Genomic DNA, 14,982 nt, shown 5'->3' on the forward strand with positions numbered 1-14,982 from the left:
TTAGAAGAAATGGCCTAGTACTTATGTTTTCAGTCACTGTTGCCACTTGAGGAAAGTGTGGCTTCAGGCTGCTACCATGACTGAAAACCTTGTATGTAGAAAGGGGATGGAGCTTGAAGCTACTGCTTGCTGTATGTACCCTTGAGATTTGGGTGGCATACTCCAATGCCCACTACATTCTACCTTGTGCCAGACATTAATTTCCGTGCATGTTCACAATTCCTAAGGGGCCTCTTAGAGGGAAAATGAGTTACAACTTCCATTGCTGCAGTTTATCTTGGGGCCACGACTTACAGTCACCTCCCTTCACTAAATGTTCTAAATTCCCTTCATCTTTGGTTGTCATGTTGGTAGGTCTTGGGAGCTTACTTGGCGGTGCGATCCTAACTCATTCCTGAAGAGTCCTGTGCTTTTGGTAATCACACCGTTGCTGCATGTGCCCAGTTACAGCTGGGCAATGTAGTCCCATTCTGTAGCACCTGTGGTAAACAGAATGGGTGTCTCCCAAGATGTGCGTATACTAATCCCTGGGTCCTGTGAATGTTACCTTACTTGGCAAAAGGAACTGTATAGACATGATTGCGGTTAAGGGCTTTGGATGGGTAAAGTATCCTGAATTATTCCAGGGCCCAATCTAATCCTGAGCCCTTTAAAGTGGAGAACCCTTCTCAGCTGTGATCAGAAAAACTGTGAGAAGGATTTGATGGTGGTTCTGAGATGTGGGGGGAACTATGTATGGGGACGAAGGAGAGGTTTCTAGTTGGTAAATAGGGCCCTCTGCAAAGAATCAGACCTTGGTCCTATACTGTGGGAGACTGAATTTTGCCAACACCTGAATGGGTAGGAAACAGACTGCCCTAGAGCCTACAGAGAGGAATATAACCTGCTCCCAAGTGATGCTGATGCTGCTGGCCCATGGACCACACATTGAGTAGCACTGCTGTAGAGGACGGTGGAGGTGCAAGGTGAAACAAATCTGGGTTTCTGGATATGTGGGGCAAGGGGGCGTCTCTACCCATCTTGGACTGCTTTGTGAGAGTACCGTATCTTGGGGGCTCTGTTGGGCAGCTTAGTCATTGTAGGCAACACAATCATCCTGATATTCTGCCAATTCTTCCCCATGTCTAAACCAAATCTCTTCCACATTTTTCTTCTGTTTTATCTTGAATTTTCTTTTATGGTGATGGAAAATAATATTAGGCACTGATACTAAATTAGTTTCATAAGAGTTGGTATCTAGAATGCTATATTTAGCTGTCAATTTTTGCTTAGACTGGGTAACCCATAAGAAGTTCTCAAGAAAGGATTCTCTTTAAAGTGTCTTTCCAGAGGAGATACAGGAAACCAGTGGTAGGCTTGGAGAGAACAGGACTTCCAGCTGTCTATGTTCTGCAGCAAGTCTCTATCGACCCCAGCCCTTAAACATGCTCCTTGAGACAGCTGGATTTGAGTAATTTTTATTGGAGGCGGAGATGGGGGAACATTCAGAGCTTTCAAAGACCTTAAAGAATTGCCCCGCCTTCTGGGCCACCTTCTTCAGGAACCATGTTCAAGGACAGTCTCACAGGTCACAGCTGGCCAGGTATTTGGACAAATCATTGTTTTTGCAGTGATTTGCCCAGGCCATCCTAAGGAGAGAGAAAACACAGATCAGAGGCACGGTCAGAAGTCTGTAAAGGCTGGGTTGAGATGGAATGCAGGGCCTGTGGGTTGGGGTCCATTCATGCTGTGGGAGAGTCCCCAATAGGGGAGGCTTGCCCACCCAAGACACGTGGGTGGGTGCTGCGGTCATGCCTGGGGTGAAAATGTCACAATAGTATTCTGCCTCATCTCACACCAGGAGGACAGTCTCCTTACAGAGTCCTGGCAAAATCCTACAGCGCAGATGCTGCTTCCATGAGCATCCCAGACAGTCTGGGCCCATCTCTGGCAGAGTGGCTGGTCTCTGCCTACCACGTTCTCCTTACCAAGCAGACATCCCATTAGGGTCTCGCACAACTCTCTTGGCACAGGCAATGTCATCACTGATGTTGTCATCCAGAAATTCTGAAAGGAAAAGTGGATGAGTGGGGAGGGAAAAAAATCCCTTTTCCTGTTTTAATAATCATTTCTGGAGAGGAGTTTCCAGAGGAAACAGCCTTGAGATTCAGAAACCCTTTGTCTCTGGAGCCCTTCAGTGGGTTTGCCTTTCATTTGCTGGGTTTTGTGTTTTTGCCAAGAATCTGTCCTTGAGCCCTCTTCCCTCCAAAAGGCGTCCAGCACTCGAAGGGCTGGGGAGAGCCTTCGTTTCAGGTGACTGCTTAGTGTGTCCTGAGTAGCATGCATGAGTTTGTCGAATGGTGATGCAGTGGTGTCTGTGTGAGGAACAGGATAACATGTCTGGAGAGATGGGGACCCATGACAGTGAGGCTTAGTCATGGGTCAGTGTACTTCCCTCTCTCCTTCTTGGTGGGAGGATCTCTGTGGAAACTTGTTTTAGTGTGACAACTGCTTAGGGCCCTTTTCTTCTGTATAGTCAGCCCACGCAGCACAGGCCAACGGGCAGGTGTTAGGGAGTGGTGCGTTCAGTGTGGCACCTGCTCCACCTGCCCCCACTCCACCTGGGCCCCAGAGGGGATAGAGTTCTTACTGCTGCACATTTTGTTGCAGGCATTTGCTGAGGGATACTTGTTGTCTTTGCACCACAACTTGTTGTTCAGCTGGAAGATCCCATAGTCACTACTGCCATTGGCATTTTTTCTATTAAAGGCCCGGGTGTTGAAGTTGCTCTCATGCTCAGCCACGCAGACCCCTGTGTCCAAGAGAGCAAAAAGTGTGGATAAAAAAGGGAGCATGCTCCATAATGAGGTTCAATTTGTGCTGTATTAGAACTACCAGAAATGAAAGCCCATCAAGACTGAAATGCAAACACCACGAGATCCTCAGTGTTAGAGGTCATTTATAATCCAGGCATATTCTCAGGCTTAAGCAATAATTAGCTCGTGTGAAATGTGTGCATTTGGAATGCCAATCATCAACCAGTCTGTTCCTCACTGTAACCTTTCTAGTCTCACCTTTCAGCCAAACATCCAGTTTTTGCCATGGATATGCAGTTTTGCTCTATACTCCAAGGTATGTGCAAGGAAAGAGGTGGAGTGGTGGGAGAATCCCAGGAAGGAATTTCAGAAAAAACTATCCTTGGGGGCAATATAAAAGAGAAGGTTTGGCATGGAGAACAATTAAGGTATTCAGAGAAGCTAAAATAGTTTCACTTGTGCCTACCAATGGGATGGATGGCTCTCAGTTCTTGCACCCTTGTCACTGCCTCACCTTTTGTTGTCACGACCCCCATCTAACTCCCTTGTGACAGTAGTAGAACAACCTTAGACAAACTTAGCAGATGTGGGTTAGTCTTTGGCAGACAAAAGAGCAGCGGAGAGGGTAGGGGGAAGCACCTCTTGTGCTCCAGAGACCTGGACTAGAAAGAACGCAGACGAAAGCCAAGGTGATGGCAGTAAAACCAGAAGTACGTCGTTTAGTCCCTGGGTATGTCCAAGGAAGAATTCCAGGCCATTGGTGGGAAGATGATTTGGGGAAGAAGCAAAAGAAAAAATCTATTATAGGTAAGGTAATAGGTGGAAAGAGAGAGAAGGAAAACAAGGTAGGAATTATAAGGCAGAAGGGAAGGAGACAAGAAGAACAGGCAGGGGAGTGGGAGAAAGCTGAGTTGGGGAGAGCTTGCTGGGTTGGGGAAGAGAGACTTTTTGGGCAGGGACAGAAAGGACAGAGGAGTAGTTCATACTCACAGTTCGCCAGGGTGTAGCCATGGAAGCCATCCATTCCATGGGCCTTCAGCTTGCGGGCCAGCTCACACTTGGAGAAGATTTTGGCATTGTAAGCTGCAAAGAAGCAGCTGAGGAGGGAGATGATCAGAACTGACCTCATTTTTTGCAGCTAGTGGAACCCACAGACTGGTATGTCCAGGACGCTGTTGTCTCTTATACTCCTTGGGCACAAAGTGTCTCTGCGTGGGCAGTCATGTTGGCATCTGTGCCAGGAAGAAGGACTTGGCTGGCCAAGGCTAATTCCCCAAACTGCCAGTGTGAATTTCAGGGAAGGGGATGTAACCAAGAATGGTACCAGGAATAATGTGTGGGTGGGGGGAGCAATCCTAGATTTGGAAAAGTGGGAGGTGGCAAAAGAAGGGAGTTGGTAGGAGAAAGAGGTGTGATTTTCAAGGCTTGTTCTTTGTTGGAATGTCCCCAGAGGGGGTTGTCCTTGTATGCTCTGCTGAACTTAAGCTCTTTATCTGTGTTTAGATAAAGGTATTTTCCCACTTCATCTGGTGGGAGACCCATGATGGCCATCACTGAGTTTGGAGGGATTGAGGCTCTTGGCATCTGCAGTCAGTAAACCATTGGCTGAACAGAAGACCACTACAGATTAAGTTCATTATATCGCTATACCTGAAAGAAGTCATTAGATTTAAACACCCAAATATACTTGAATGCTCTTTAACATCTGTATTCACTTATATATGTGTATATATTATTAAAATTATATGTGTGTATTCACTTATTATCAGTAATTTGTTCATAAGATTATGGAGGAACTAGGAGAGCTGATGGTGTAATTTCCAGTCTCAGATGGAGTCTGAAGGCCAGGAAAGACCAACATCTCAGCCTTTTATTCTATTTAGATCCTCAACAGATTGGCTGGCTGAGTCTAGAGATCACTCTTTTGGTCACTACCCAGAGTACTTCCAATGTCCTTCTCCATGTCCCTAAAGATTACCACCATGCTCCCACCCTAAGTATTGATTTCTAGCCACCATTGCTTGTTTGACTAAAGTTTCTTCATCTTTTGCTTATTTCCAGTCTAGGTTACCAATATTCTTAAATGTAGGGTCTGGAGCTAAATGAAAAATACATCAAAATCTCTATGATTCCTGATAATTTGGAGCTTTTGGGGAGAAAGTGAAATAAATTCATCCAATGCAAAAGAAATTTTAGGAAGATCTGAAATGACTCTGGGAGGGTGAAGATACATGACCAAAAAGAGAAATCACACAATTCGTATTTATAAGTAGATGGCTTTTAGTTGCTTGAACCATCCTTTTATCCCAGGGATAATTAATTTCCACTTGATCATGATGTATGATCGTTTTAATGTACTGTCTGTTTTACTAGTGCTTTGTTGAACATTTTTACATCTATATCTATTAGGCGTATTGGCCTATAGTTTTCTTTCCTTGTAGTATTCTTATCTGGCTCTGCTCTCAGGGTAATGCTGGCCTTATAAAAAGAGTTTGGGAGGGTTCCTTCCTTTTCAGTTTAGGAAGAGTTTGCAAAGAACTGGCATGCACTCTTCTTTGAATGATTGGTAGAATTTTCCTTAAATACATCTGGTCCTGGGCTTTTCTTTCTTGGGAGGTTTTTGGTTAATGATGCAATTTTTTTGCCTGTTATTGGTGTGTTCAGATTTTCTTTTTTCACCACTCAGATTTGGCAGTTATGTGTTTCTAGAAATTTATCTGTTTCTTCTAGGTTGTCCAATTGCTCTGTATAATTATTCATAGTAGCTTCTCACAACCCTTTATTTTTGTGGTATCAATTTAATATCTTTTTCATTTATAATTTTATTTATTTTAGTTTTCTCTCTCTTTTGTAGCTAATGGTTTGTCAATTTTATCTTTAACCTCCCAGCTCTTAGTTTGGTTGTTCTCTTCTATTGTCCTTTAAAAAAATATATATATATTGTCCTTTTTAATATTATATATATAATATTTATTTATTTTTAGAGAGAGGGGACAGGAAGGAGAAAGAGAGGGAGAGAAACATCAATGTGTGATTGCCTCTCATGTGTCCCCTACTGGGGACCTGGCCTGTAACCCAGGCATGTGGCCTGACTGGGAATCAAACCAGCGACCCTTTGCTTCACAGGCCCGCACTCAGTTCACTGAGCTACATCAGCCAGGGCTTAAATATATTTTATTGATTATGCTATTACAGTTGCCTCAGTCCCCTGCTTTATTCCCTCTGCCCTGCACACACCTCCCCATCTGCATTCCCCTACCTTAGTTCATGTCCATGGGTGGTACATATAAGTTCTTTGGCTTTTACATTTCTTATATTACTCTTAACCTCCCCTGTCTATTTTGTACCTAGCAATTGTGCTTCTTGTTCCCTGTACCTTTCCCCCGATTCTTACCCCTTCCCCTCCCCACTGATAACCCTTCATGTGATCTCCATTTCTTTGATTCTGTTTCTGTTCCAGTTTGTTTTTGTTATATTTTCAGGTTCAGTTGTTGATAGTTGTGAGTTTGTTGTCAGTTTACTGTTCATAGTTTTGATCTTCATTTTCTTAGGTAAGTCCGTTTAATATTTCATATAATCAGGGCTTGGTGATGATGAACTCCTTTAACTTAACCTTATCTGGGAAGCACTTTATTTACCCTTCCATTCTAATGATAGATTTTCTGGATAGAGTAATCTTAAATGTAGATCATTGCCCTCCAGATAATGGCTTCAAATACTTCTTTCCAGCCCTTTCTTGCCTATAAGGTTTCTTTTGAGGAATCAGCTGATGGTCTATGGGAACTCCTTTGTAGGTAACTGTCTCCTTTTCTCTTGCTGTTTTTAAGATTCTCTCCTTCTCTTTAATCATGGGTAATGTAATTATGATGTACCTTGCTGTGTGCTTCATTGGGTCCAACTTCTTTGGGACTCTCTGAGCTTCCTGAACTTCCTACAAGTCTGTTTATTTTGCTAGATTGGGGAAGTTCTCCTTCCTTATTTATTCAGATAAGTTTTCAGTTTCTTGTTCATTCTCTTCTCCTTCTGACACCTCTATGATTTGGATGTTGGAACATTTAAAGTTGTTCTGGGTGTACCTCAGCCTCCTCATTTTTTTGAATTCTAGTTTTTTTCATTCTGTTTCAGTTGAATGTTTGTTTCTTCCTTCTGCTCCAAAACATTGATTTGAGTCCTGGTTTCCTTCCCTTCACTGTTGGTTCCTGTATATTTTCTGTTAATTCACTTTTTATAGCCTTCACTTTTTCCTGTATTTTGTGACCATACTCAATCATTTCTGTGAGTATCTTGATCACCAGTGTTTTGAACTATGCATCTGATAGTTTGGGTATCTCTTCATTGCTTAGTTCTATTTTTGGAGCTTTCATCTGTTCTGTCATTTGGGTCACATTTTTCATCTCTCTGCATCTACTATTTAATAAGGGGCTAAATATAGTGGTGCTATGTGTGTGGGAGGGGTTGAAGAGAGAACAATGCTGCTTGTCAGCTCTCATCTGGTTTTCAGTCACTTCCCCTGCTACCTACCCATGAGCAAATTGGATCATTCTAGTGCTGATATCTGGGTGGGTGGCTTTGTGTGTGGATGGGTTACATTCTAGGACCCTGTGGGTCTCTCCAATGGGCTCTCCTGTGAAGTTGGGAGTTTCTCTTGCTGCTGCAACCTCTATAGGTTATTGTAGCAGAGGTTTCAAGGCTTTAGTTTCCCATGCTGGAACTCTGGGTTGAGTGGTCTGTCTCGCTCCCCAGTTGTTCCTCTCAGTTTATCCGCATGCAGATGTGAGACTGCCTGGTCAGCCAGCAGCTACCTTTCCTACCCGATCCTCTAGCCACCACCTTGCCGCACGTCCTCTCCAGCCCACCTGCCCTTCTCTGCCTCTCCTACTAGCCTGAATGAATGTTTCTTCTTTAACTCCTCAGTTGTCAGACTTCCATACAGTTTTGTTTTCTGGCAGTTGTTTATTTTTTGCTTTTAAAATTGTTGATGTACTTCTTTTGGTTGTGTGAGGAGGCAAAGTATATCTACTTGCCTCCATCTTGGAGGCAGGATGTCCTGTTATGTGTGGTTTTAAGTTTCAAACAAATGGCCTAGTAGTATGTGTATTATTCTGCACCTTGAAGCATTTTTCATTCAAGGTGTTTATTGTTTGTTTGTTTTCTGCAAAATGCTCTGTTGATTCTATTGGGTCCCAAGCAGGGGACAGGGCTCCAGGGTGGTTAAAAAGATGCTTAGTGGTTTCAGGGAGAGGCTCAGACAGAAGCCAGACACCACAGGGAGGCAGAGGGGCCTCTCAAAATTCTCTGGTCTCCAAAGGCTCCTAGTTGTGCTTGAGGGTGAACCTTTCAAAGAAACACTCTCCTAACCCAGCCTGGGGGCCTGCCAGCTTGCAGAAGGTAGCCAGATGGTCACTCACCTTCTTGATGAGTTTTGCCTCTTCATCCAGGAAGTGGTTCTCCAGGAAGTCACTGAGATAATTTTAAATAATTTGCTTCCTTGAATGCAAAAATCCTGCCTGGGGAAATATTCACCTTCATAGAACTGCTTCTTGTATCCTCGTATCAACTTACTGCTATAAGTATCAAGATTGACTGAAGAGGCCCTGGCTGCTGTGGCTCAGTTGGTTGGAGCGCCATCCTATAACCAAAGGGTTGTGGATTTTATTTCCAGCCTGAGCACATACCTAGGCTGTGTTTTTTATCCCTGATTAGGGTCTGTAGGATCCACAGTCTGGGTACCTACAGGAGACAACCAGTCGGTTCTCTCACATTGATGTTTCTTTCTCTAAATAAAAGAAGAAAAGGAGGAGAAGGAGAGGGTGAAGGAGAAGGGTGAGGATTTGAGAAATAAAAATAGACATTTTATAAATTGAGAATGAAAAATCTAGTAAGATTTGCATATAATTTTATTGCCTTTTAGTAATTTCACGCATATCAATTTGTTTTCACTAATATTAAAATGTAAAGTTCATTTTAGTATATTGTAAAATAATTTGTGTGTTGTTTTTAAAAATATTTTTTTTATTTATTTTTAGAGAGAGGAGAAGGGAGAAAGAAAGGGAGAGAAACATCAATGTGTGAGAGATACATTGATGGGTTGCCTCTCCATGCTTCCCAACTGGGGACTGAACCTGCAACACAGGCACATGCCCTGATGAGGAGTTGAGCCTGTGACCTTTCACTTTGTGGGGCAATGCCCAAGCAACTGAACCACAGCTGTCAGGCCAAAATAATTTGTGTGTTTTGATTGAAATTTGTGTATTTTCATTTTTTATTGATACTATTCTCTTTTTTAAAAAGATTTATTTATTTTAATTGTTGTTCAAGTACAATTTTCTGTCTTTTACTCTCATTCCAGCCTCCCCCCCAATACTATTCTCAACTCAAAAGTAAATCTATGGTTTATATAAGCATAAAAGCAGTTATAGGAGTAGTAATGCCATGCAACAATTTAAAATAATTCTATACAAATTAAGAGTCCTTTGGTGTGGTTATAGGATGTGAATCAATTGTACTAAGTCAATTGTGCAAGGATGTTTGTATACGCAACTAAAATGGAAACTGCCAATACAGAACACCCCCTCTTCAAATTTTATTTCCTTTAAATAACTCTATAATTTAGTTATGAATTTGTCTGACATTTGGGTTTCAAGTTCAAGATCTAGCTTTATTCATCTAGTGATAATTTACCTGAATTATGGGAGGAAGTAGAACAAGGGGAGGATATTAACTATAAGAAGTAATGATCAATATTTTTATAAAGATTTTATTTATTTATATTTAGAGGGGAAGGGAAGGAGAGAAGGAGAGAAATATCAATGTATGGTTGCCTCTTATGAGTCCCCTGCTGGGAACTGGCCTGCAACCCAGGCATGTGCCCTGACTGGGAATCGAACCTCGATCATGTGGTTCGCAGGCCAGCACTCAATCCACTGAGCTACACCAACCAGGGCTAATGATCAATATTATTTTAGCCCTTAGGGTGTTCTTCCAAGTGGTTGCCCTTGACTATATCTATAAACGGTATGTACAAACTATAGTTTTGGCTGGCTATTGCCAAATGTGTTTTGAAGCAGATGCTTCTGATTTCTTAATCTCTAGCAGCCCTCCAAAAAAGGTAGTGGTTTGAGAAACCTTGATTTTTACCATAACATCTGAGACAATGAACATAACTTCCTAGTATATTTCTGAAAAATCCAGTGTGTTGTAAATGCCTCTTCACTGCCTAGATTCACATCTCAGCCTGCGAGCAGAGCACCCTAACTAAGCCTCTATGGAAAGGGAGATTTTAGCAGGAGCTTTTCTCCATTAGCTGTGTGCCTGTCTTTCCACACACTCCCTCTTCCCATGCTGTGATCATTGCTGTTCTTGTTTGGTCTTTTTCCAAGAATCTGCATCTTTCTCTGAATGCTTGTAACTGTTCCCATTGGACATCTATCTTTTTTTTCTGATGATCTCAGTTACAGTATTTTACAAACATTTCTACGAAAATAATGGTTCTTATTGTTTGAGGCACATTTCTTTTCTTTTCTTCATTTAGCCATGATTTCTGACATGAATACAGCTTTTTATTGCTTACAGGGAAGGGAAGAGATACAACCAAGTTATAAGCAAGCAGTCTACTGCCATAACATCCTCCTTCCTAGAACCAGCCTAATAAGAAACAAAGGTATAAATAAAGCCAAATAGGAAACAGGACCATGCTTGGAACGCTCTCTGGATGGAGAACAAATAATACCTGTATGGACTAGAGATTAGGAAAGGGGAAGGAAGAGTGGGGTGAAATTAGGGAAGGAAGTTGGCAGGCTCTGTGCTTCTGTGTGGCATGGCCAGTTTCTCTTCATCCTTTTCCCAGAAGTAGGGCTTGGTGCCAGGGCTCCTGTGGCATTCTTCACAGATAAAAGAAGGTGAAGCTGTGTGGTGCCCCCATTTCAGATTTTTAGGTGAAGCCGACATGATGTTTTTCGTGTCTCTGTTCCTGGTGAGCACTCTATTCCCTGCCCTACAGGCCAAGCAATTTACAAAATGTGAGCTGTCCCAGGTGCTGAAAGACATGGATGGCTATGGAGGCATCACTTTACCTGAATGTGAGTTTTCTGCTGCCTTGCTGCTTCATCCCATTCTCCATCTGCTTCTCTCCTGCACCCTCCTTTTCCTCCTGCTTTTGTCTCCACTTTCATTGGATTATCTAATAATCCTCTTACTTTCTCTGTTTATCTGTTTACTTTTTTCAATATATTTTATTGATTATGCTATTGTAGTTGTCCCAGTTATTTTCCCTTTGCCCCCCTCTACCTGGTACCCCATTCCCTCCAGCAATCCCCTCTACAATTCCTGTCCATGGGTCATGCATATAGGTTCTTTGGCTACCCCATTATCTATACTGTTCTTACCATCCCCCTGTCTATTTTGTACCTACCAATTTGTGCTTCTTTAAAATTTTTTTTAAATTTAATTGTTGTTCAAGGACAGTTTTCTGTCTTCTAGTCCTATCCCAGCCCACCACCCTCAGTGCTTCCCATCAATTTGTGCTTCTTAATCCCTGCAAATTTACCCCTATTTTTCCTGTTATCCCTCCCAATTGATAACCCTCCTAATGATTTTCATATCTATGATTCTGTTCCTGTTCTGCTCATTTGCTTAGTTTGTTATTTGGATTAAATTATTGATAGTTGTGAATTTACTGCCATTTTAATGTTCATTGTTTTGATCTTCTTTTTTTCCTATATAATTCCCTTTAGCATTTCCTATAATAATGGCTTGGTGATGAACTCCTTTAGTTTTACCTTGTCTGGGAAGCACTTTATTTGCTTCTCAATTCTCAATGCTAGCTTTGCTGGATAGAATAATCTAGATTGTAGGTCCTTGCTTTTCATTACTTTGAGCACTTCTTGCCAGTATCTTCTAGCCTGCAGAGTTTCTTTTGAGAAATCAGCTGACAGTCTTATGGGAACCCCTCTGTAGGTAACTCTCTGCTTTTCTCTTGATGCTTTTAAGATTTTCTCTTGTCTTTAACCTTTGGTATTTTAATTATTATATGTCTTGGTGTGTTCCTCTTTGGGTCCATCTTGTTTGGGACTCTCTGTGCTTCCTGAATTTGTACATCTATTTCCTTCACCAAATTAGGGAAAAATTTTTTCATTTTTTTTTTCAAATAAGTTTTCAATTTCTTGCTGTTCTGCTTCTCCTTCTGACACCCCTATGAGTGGGGTGTAGGTACATTTAAATTTGTCCCAGATATTCTTAACCTTATCCTCATTTTTTTGAAATTTTTTTCGTCCTGCTGTTCTGATTGAACGATTTTTCCTTCCTTGTGTTCCAAATTGTTGATTTGATTCTCTGGTTCATCCTCTCCACTGTTGGTTCCCTGTAGATTTTTCTTCATTTCACTTAATGTAACCTTCATTTCTGCCTGGGTTTTTTATGCCGATAAAGTACCCAATGAGATCCCAGAGCCTCCTGATGACCAGTGCTTTGAACTGTGCATCTGATAGGATGCAGGAAGTTGCTTCTCTTCATTTCATTTAGTTCTTTTATTTGGAGTTTTGTTCTGTTCTTTCATATGGGCCATATTTCTTTATTTCTTCATTTTGGCAACTTCTCTGTGTTTGTTTCTGTGTATTAGTAGAGCTGCTTTGACTCCCTGCCTTAGCATATCTGTTAAGTTTTATAGCAGAGCCTTAGGTAATCGCCAGGGTGGGGCAACCTGTGTCACCACTCTGTTGCTCTGTGTGGGGAAGGGCTCGCAGAAGGGACAATGCTGCTGCCTGGCCTCTGGAGTTTTGCCCAGGAGGAAGCTGTCTCCCCACTCACACTTCACTTTCTCCCCATATGCCACTGGTACCCCTCCAGCTGTTGCTCTGGTGCTGGATATCAGAGAGAGTGGGTCTGCATGTGTCCTAAGTTCATTGTGGGCCCTTTAAGAGGACACAGTTTCTTCTGCCACCCCAATCCCTACGGGTTTTTACAACCAGAAGTTATGGGGACTTATCTGCCTGGCACCTGGATCCTGGGTTGAGTGGTCTGGACTGGGGCTTGGATCTCTCAATTCCGAGGTGTCCCTTCCATTTTTTATCTACCGTGTGTGGATGTGGGACTGCCCATTCCATCTCCATGCCTTTTCATGTCTCCATCCCTCCTTCCTATCTGGATGAATGTGGCTTCTTTAAATCCTTGATTTTCAGACTTCCACACAGCTCGATTTTCTGACAATTCTGGATGAAATTTGTTTTGTAGCCTGGTTGTATTTTTTCCTATAGCTGTGTGTGGAGGCAAGGTGTGTTTACCTATGCTTCCATCTTGATAGGAAATCTCTTTACTCTTTTAATACATTTATTATTCTATCTTTTTTTCCAATGTCATATCTTTTTGGAACTTTTTTTATCTCATCAAAATACTCTGTGCTTTGCCATATTTGGGGATTTTCTGGAGAGCCTTTTGCTTTCTAGGAACACAGGTGCTCATTTATGCTGCACCAGACTGTCTCTGTGACACCTTTCTCCTCCTTCTCCAGGGATCTGCACCATATTTCATATGACTGCTTATGACACACAGACCATACTCCATAACAATGGCAGAACAGAATATGGACTGTTCCAGATCAATAATAAACTTTGGTGCAGGGACAAACATATACATCAGTCAAGGAACATCTGTAACATCTCTTGTGAGAGTGAGTAGCCTTTTGTACCCTCTTTCTCTGTTTTTCTAAAACCCACCCCTGGGGTAATCTCTGGATTCATTGCCTTGGACTCCACATTAACTGTGGGACTTGAATTGAGAGCACTGAGTAAGAGGCTACTAGAGTTTATTATGATCACCAAATCCCTAAACAGTCCCCTGAAGTTCATGGGTAGATAATCTGAGCTGTCTGGGAGTCTTGAAGTCTGATACCCTGCATTTTCAGAGTAAGTCTGTTGATGAAGTTGATAATTCCTCCAGCGATGCCCTTCACCTAGGGGGAGGAGGCATTACTGTGTTCGCTTTCTTGTAGAGGAAGGCAACAGTTCAGAGAAGGACCAGACCTACTAGATCCTGGAAAGAGGAAAAGTCATTACATTTCTGGGTAATACTTAGCTCTCTCATTTTGTTCCCTTCCAGAGTTTTTGGATGATGACCTTACTGATGACATGATGTGTGCCAAGAAGATCCTGGATAGTGAAGGAATTGACTACTGGTGAATTCTCATCCCATTTTCTACATTTTCTTTCCCTTCCTTCTTCTCATCGCTTTAGATCCAGCCTCACTCCCCTCCTCTCTATCTTCTGGTCATTTAATCTAGAACATAGTCTCCAAATCAACACTCATCGAGCAGACTCAGGTTTCCAAGTTTTAAGCCTCCCTCACTTCACTCCTGTTTGGCAATTGTCCTAATAAGGCTGAGACTCAGCTTCTTTTCACCTAGACTAGACATCTGATTCTACTTGTATGGTCCTAGACTTTAAAGTGAACCATTAGTACCACTGTACACCTTTTCTAGCCCTACAATTTTTTTTTTTTTTTTAGTTTTAAAAATGGACCCTACTCCACTAGTGGCTCATCAGTCTAGGAATGTCTTTCTGTAATTTTCATCCATACTGTTCCACCTCAGCCCCCTGGGGATAAAGTTAAATGAAAATTTGAGCTAAGATCCAGTCAGCCAACTTGCCCTGTCTCTTTTTCATGATCAGGTTGGCCCACAAACCACTCTGCTCTGACAAGCTGGAACAGTGGCTCTGCGAGGAGTTGTGAGTGCCTGCTGGCTGTCCTTGTTGCTTTGGCCCTTTATGTGCCCCTGGAACTTCACTTCCCCATAGACACCTCAGTCTGCGCCTTTCTACTCTCTTGAAGCTATTTTGCCTTTGAGGCCTGGGCCCTGTGGTAGTAACACCATTGACTGGTGCACTGAACTTTTGTCCCATGCTCAGTGCCCCTGATGGCATTTTCACTACAACAATGGATTCTACCTCTGTCCTAAATAAAGGGCCTGATTTTGAGTAACTGGCTGTATTTTCTTCCTGGAGGGAGAGGGAGGAAATAGGGTGAGTGGGTAGACACCGAAGCCATAGGTCATAGCCACCTTCCATCTCTACTGAAGAAGAAATAGGTTGAACTTATAACAGACAGATGGATTTATTCTCTGCACCAATTCATTCAATGAACTTTTATGGATCACCTAGCATATTCAAGAAACTATAGAGGGGATCCAAAATTGGGT

At 42.3% G+C, this 14,982-nt stretch overlaps 2 protein-coding genes across 2 annotated transcripts; one reads left to right on the forward strand and one right to left on the reverse strand.

Annotated features, from left to right (window-relative positions):
• Nucleotides 1-1,456: 1,456 nt before the first annotated feature.
• On the reverse strand, nucleotides 1,457-3,931 carry LOC118976419 (lysozyme C, milk isozyme-like). Its single transcript, XM_037030909.1, has 4 exons — nucleotides 3,786-3,931; nucleotides 2,630-2,791; nucleotides 1,968-2,046; nucleotides 1,457-1,628 (listed from the first exon to the last, which is right to left on the reverse strand). Exons 1-4 carry the CDS (start codon nucleotides 3,922-3,924, stop codon nucleotides 1,562-1,564), a joined length of 447 nt encoding a protein of 148 aa, XP_036886804.1. The 5' UTR covers nucleotides 3,925-3,931; the 3' UTR covers nucleotides 1,457-1,561.
• A 5,814-nt stretch (nucleotides 3,932-9,745) lies between these two features.
• Nucleotides 9,746-14,665, forward strand: LALBA (lactalbumin alpha). The gene is made up of 4 exons (XM_037030908.1): nucleotides 9,746-10,873; nucleotides 13,300-13,458; nucleotides 13,887-13,962; nucleotides 14,456-14,665. Exons 1-4 carry the CDS (start codon nucleotides 10,741-10,743, stop codon nucleotides 14,514-14,516), a joined length of 429 nt encoding a protein of 142 aa, XP_036886803.1. The 5' UTR covers nucleotides 9,746-10,740; the 3' UTR covers nucleotides 14,517-14,665.
• The last annotated feature ends 317 nt before the right edge of the window (nucleotides 14,666-14,982 follow it).

The sequence above is a fragment of the Sturnira hondurensis genome, unplaced genomic scaffold, assembly GCF_014824575.4.
Source record: "Sturnira hondurensis isolate 20B ecotype Veracruz unplaced genomic scaffold, ASM1482457v3 Scaffold0020903, whole genome shotgun sequence".
NCBI lineage: Eukaryota > Metazoa > Chordata > Mammalia > Chiroptera > Phyllostomidae > Sturnira > Sturnira hondurensis.

What these genes read in the sequence shown, in the direction of transcription:
- LOC118976419 (XM_037030909.1), bottom strand. Translation starts at nt 3,924, where the DNA reads ATGAGGTCAGTTCTGATCATCTCCCTCCTCAGCTGCTTCTTTGCAGCT. An exon ending in TGGCTACACCCTGGCGAACT is followed by an intron (nt 2,792 to 3,785) that starts GTGAGTATGAAC and finishes TCTTGGACACAG; the next exon opens with GGGTCTGCGTGGCTGAGCAT. An exon ending in CTGCAACAAAATGTGCAGCA is followed by an intron (nt 2,047 to 2,629) that starts GTAAGAACTCTA and finishes TTTTCCTTTCAG; the next exon opens with AATTTCTGGATGACAACATC.
- LALBA (XM_037030908.1), top strand. Translation starts at nt 10,741, where the DNA reads ATGATGTTTTTCGTGTCTCTGTTCCTGGTGAGCACTCTATTCCCTGCC. An exon ending in AGGCATCACTTTACCTGAAT is followed by an intron (nt 10,874 to 13,299) that starts GTGAGTTTTCTG and finishes CTCCTTCTCCAG; the next exon opens with GGATCTGCACCATATTTCAT. An exon ending in AGTGAAGGAATTGACTACTG is followed by an intron (nt 13,963 to 14,455) that starts GTGAATTCTCAT and finishes TTTCATGATCAG; the next exon opens with GTTGGCCCACAAACCACTCT.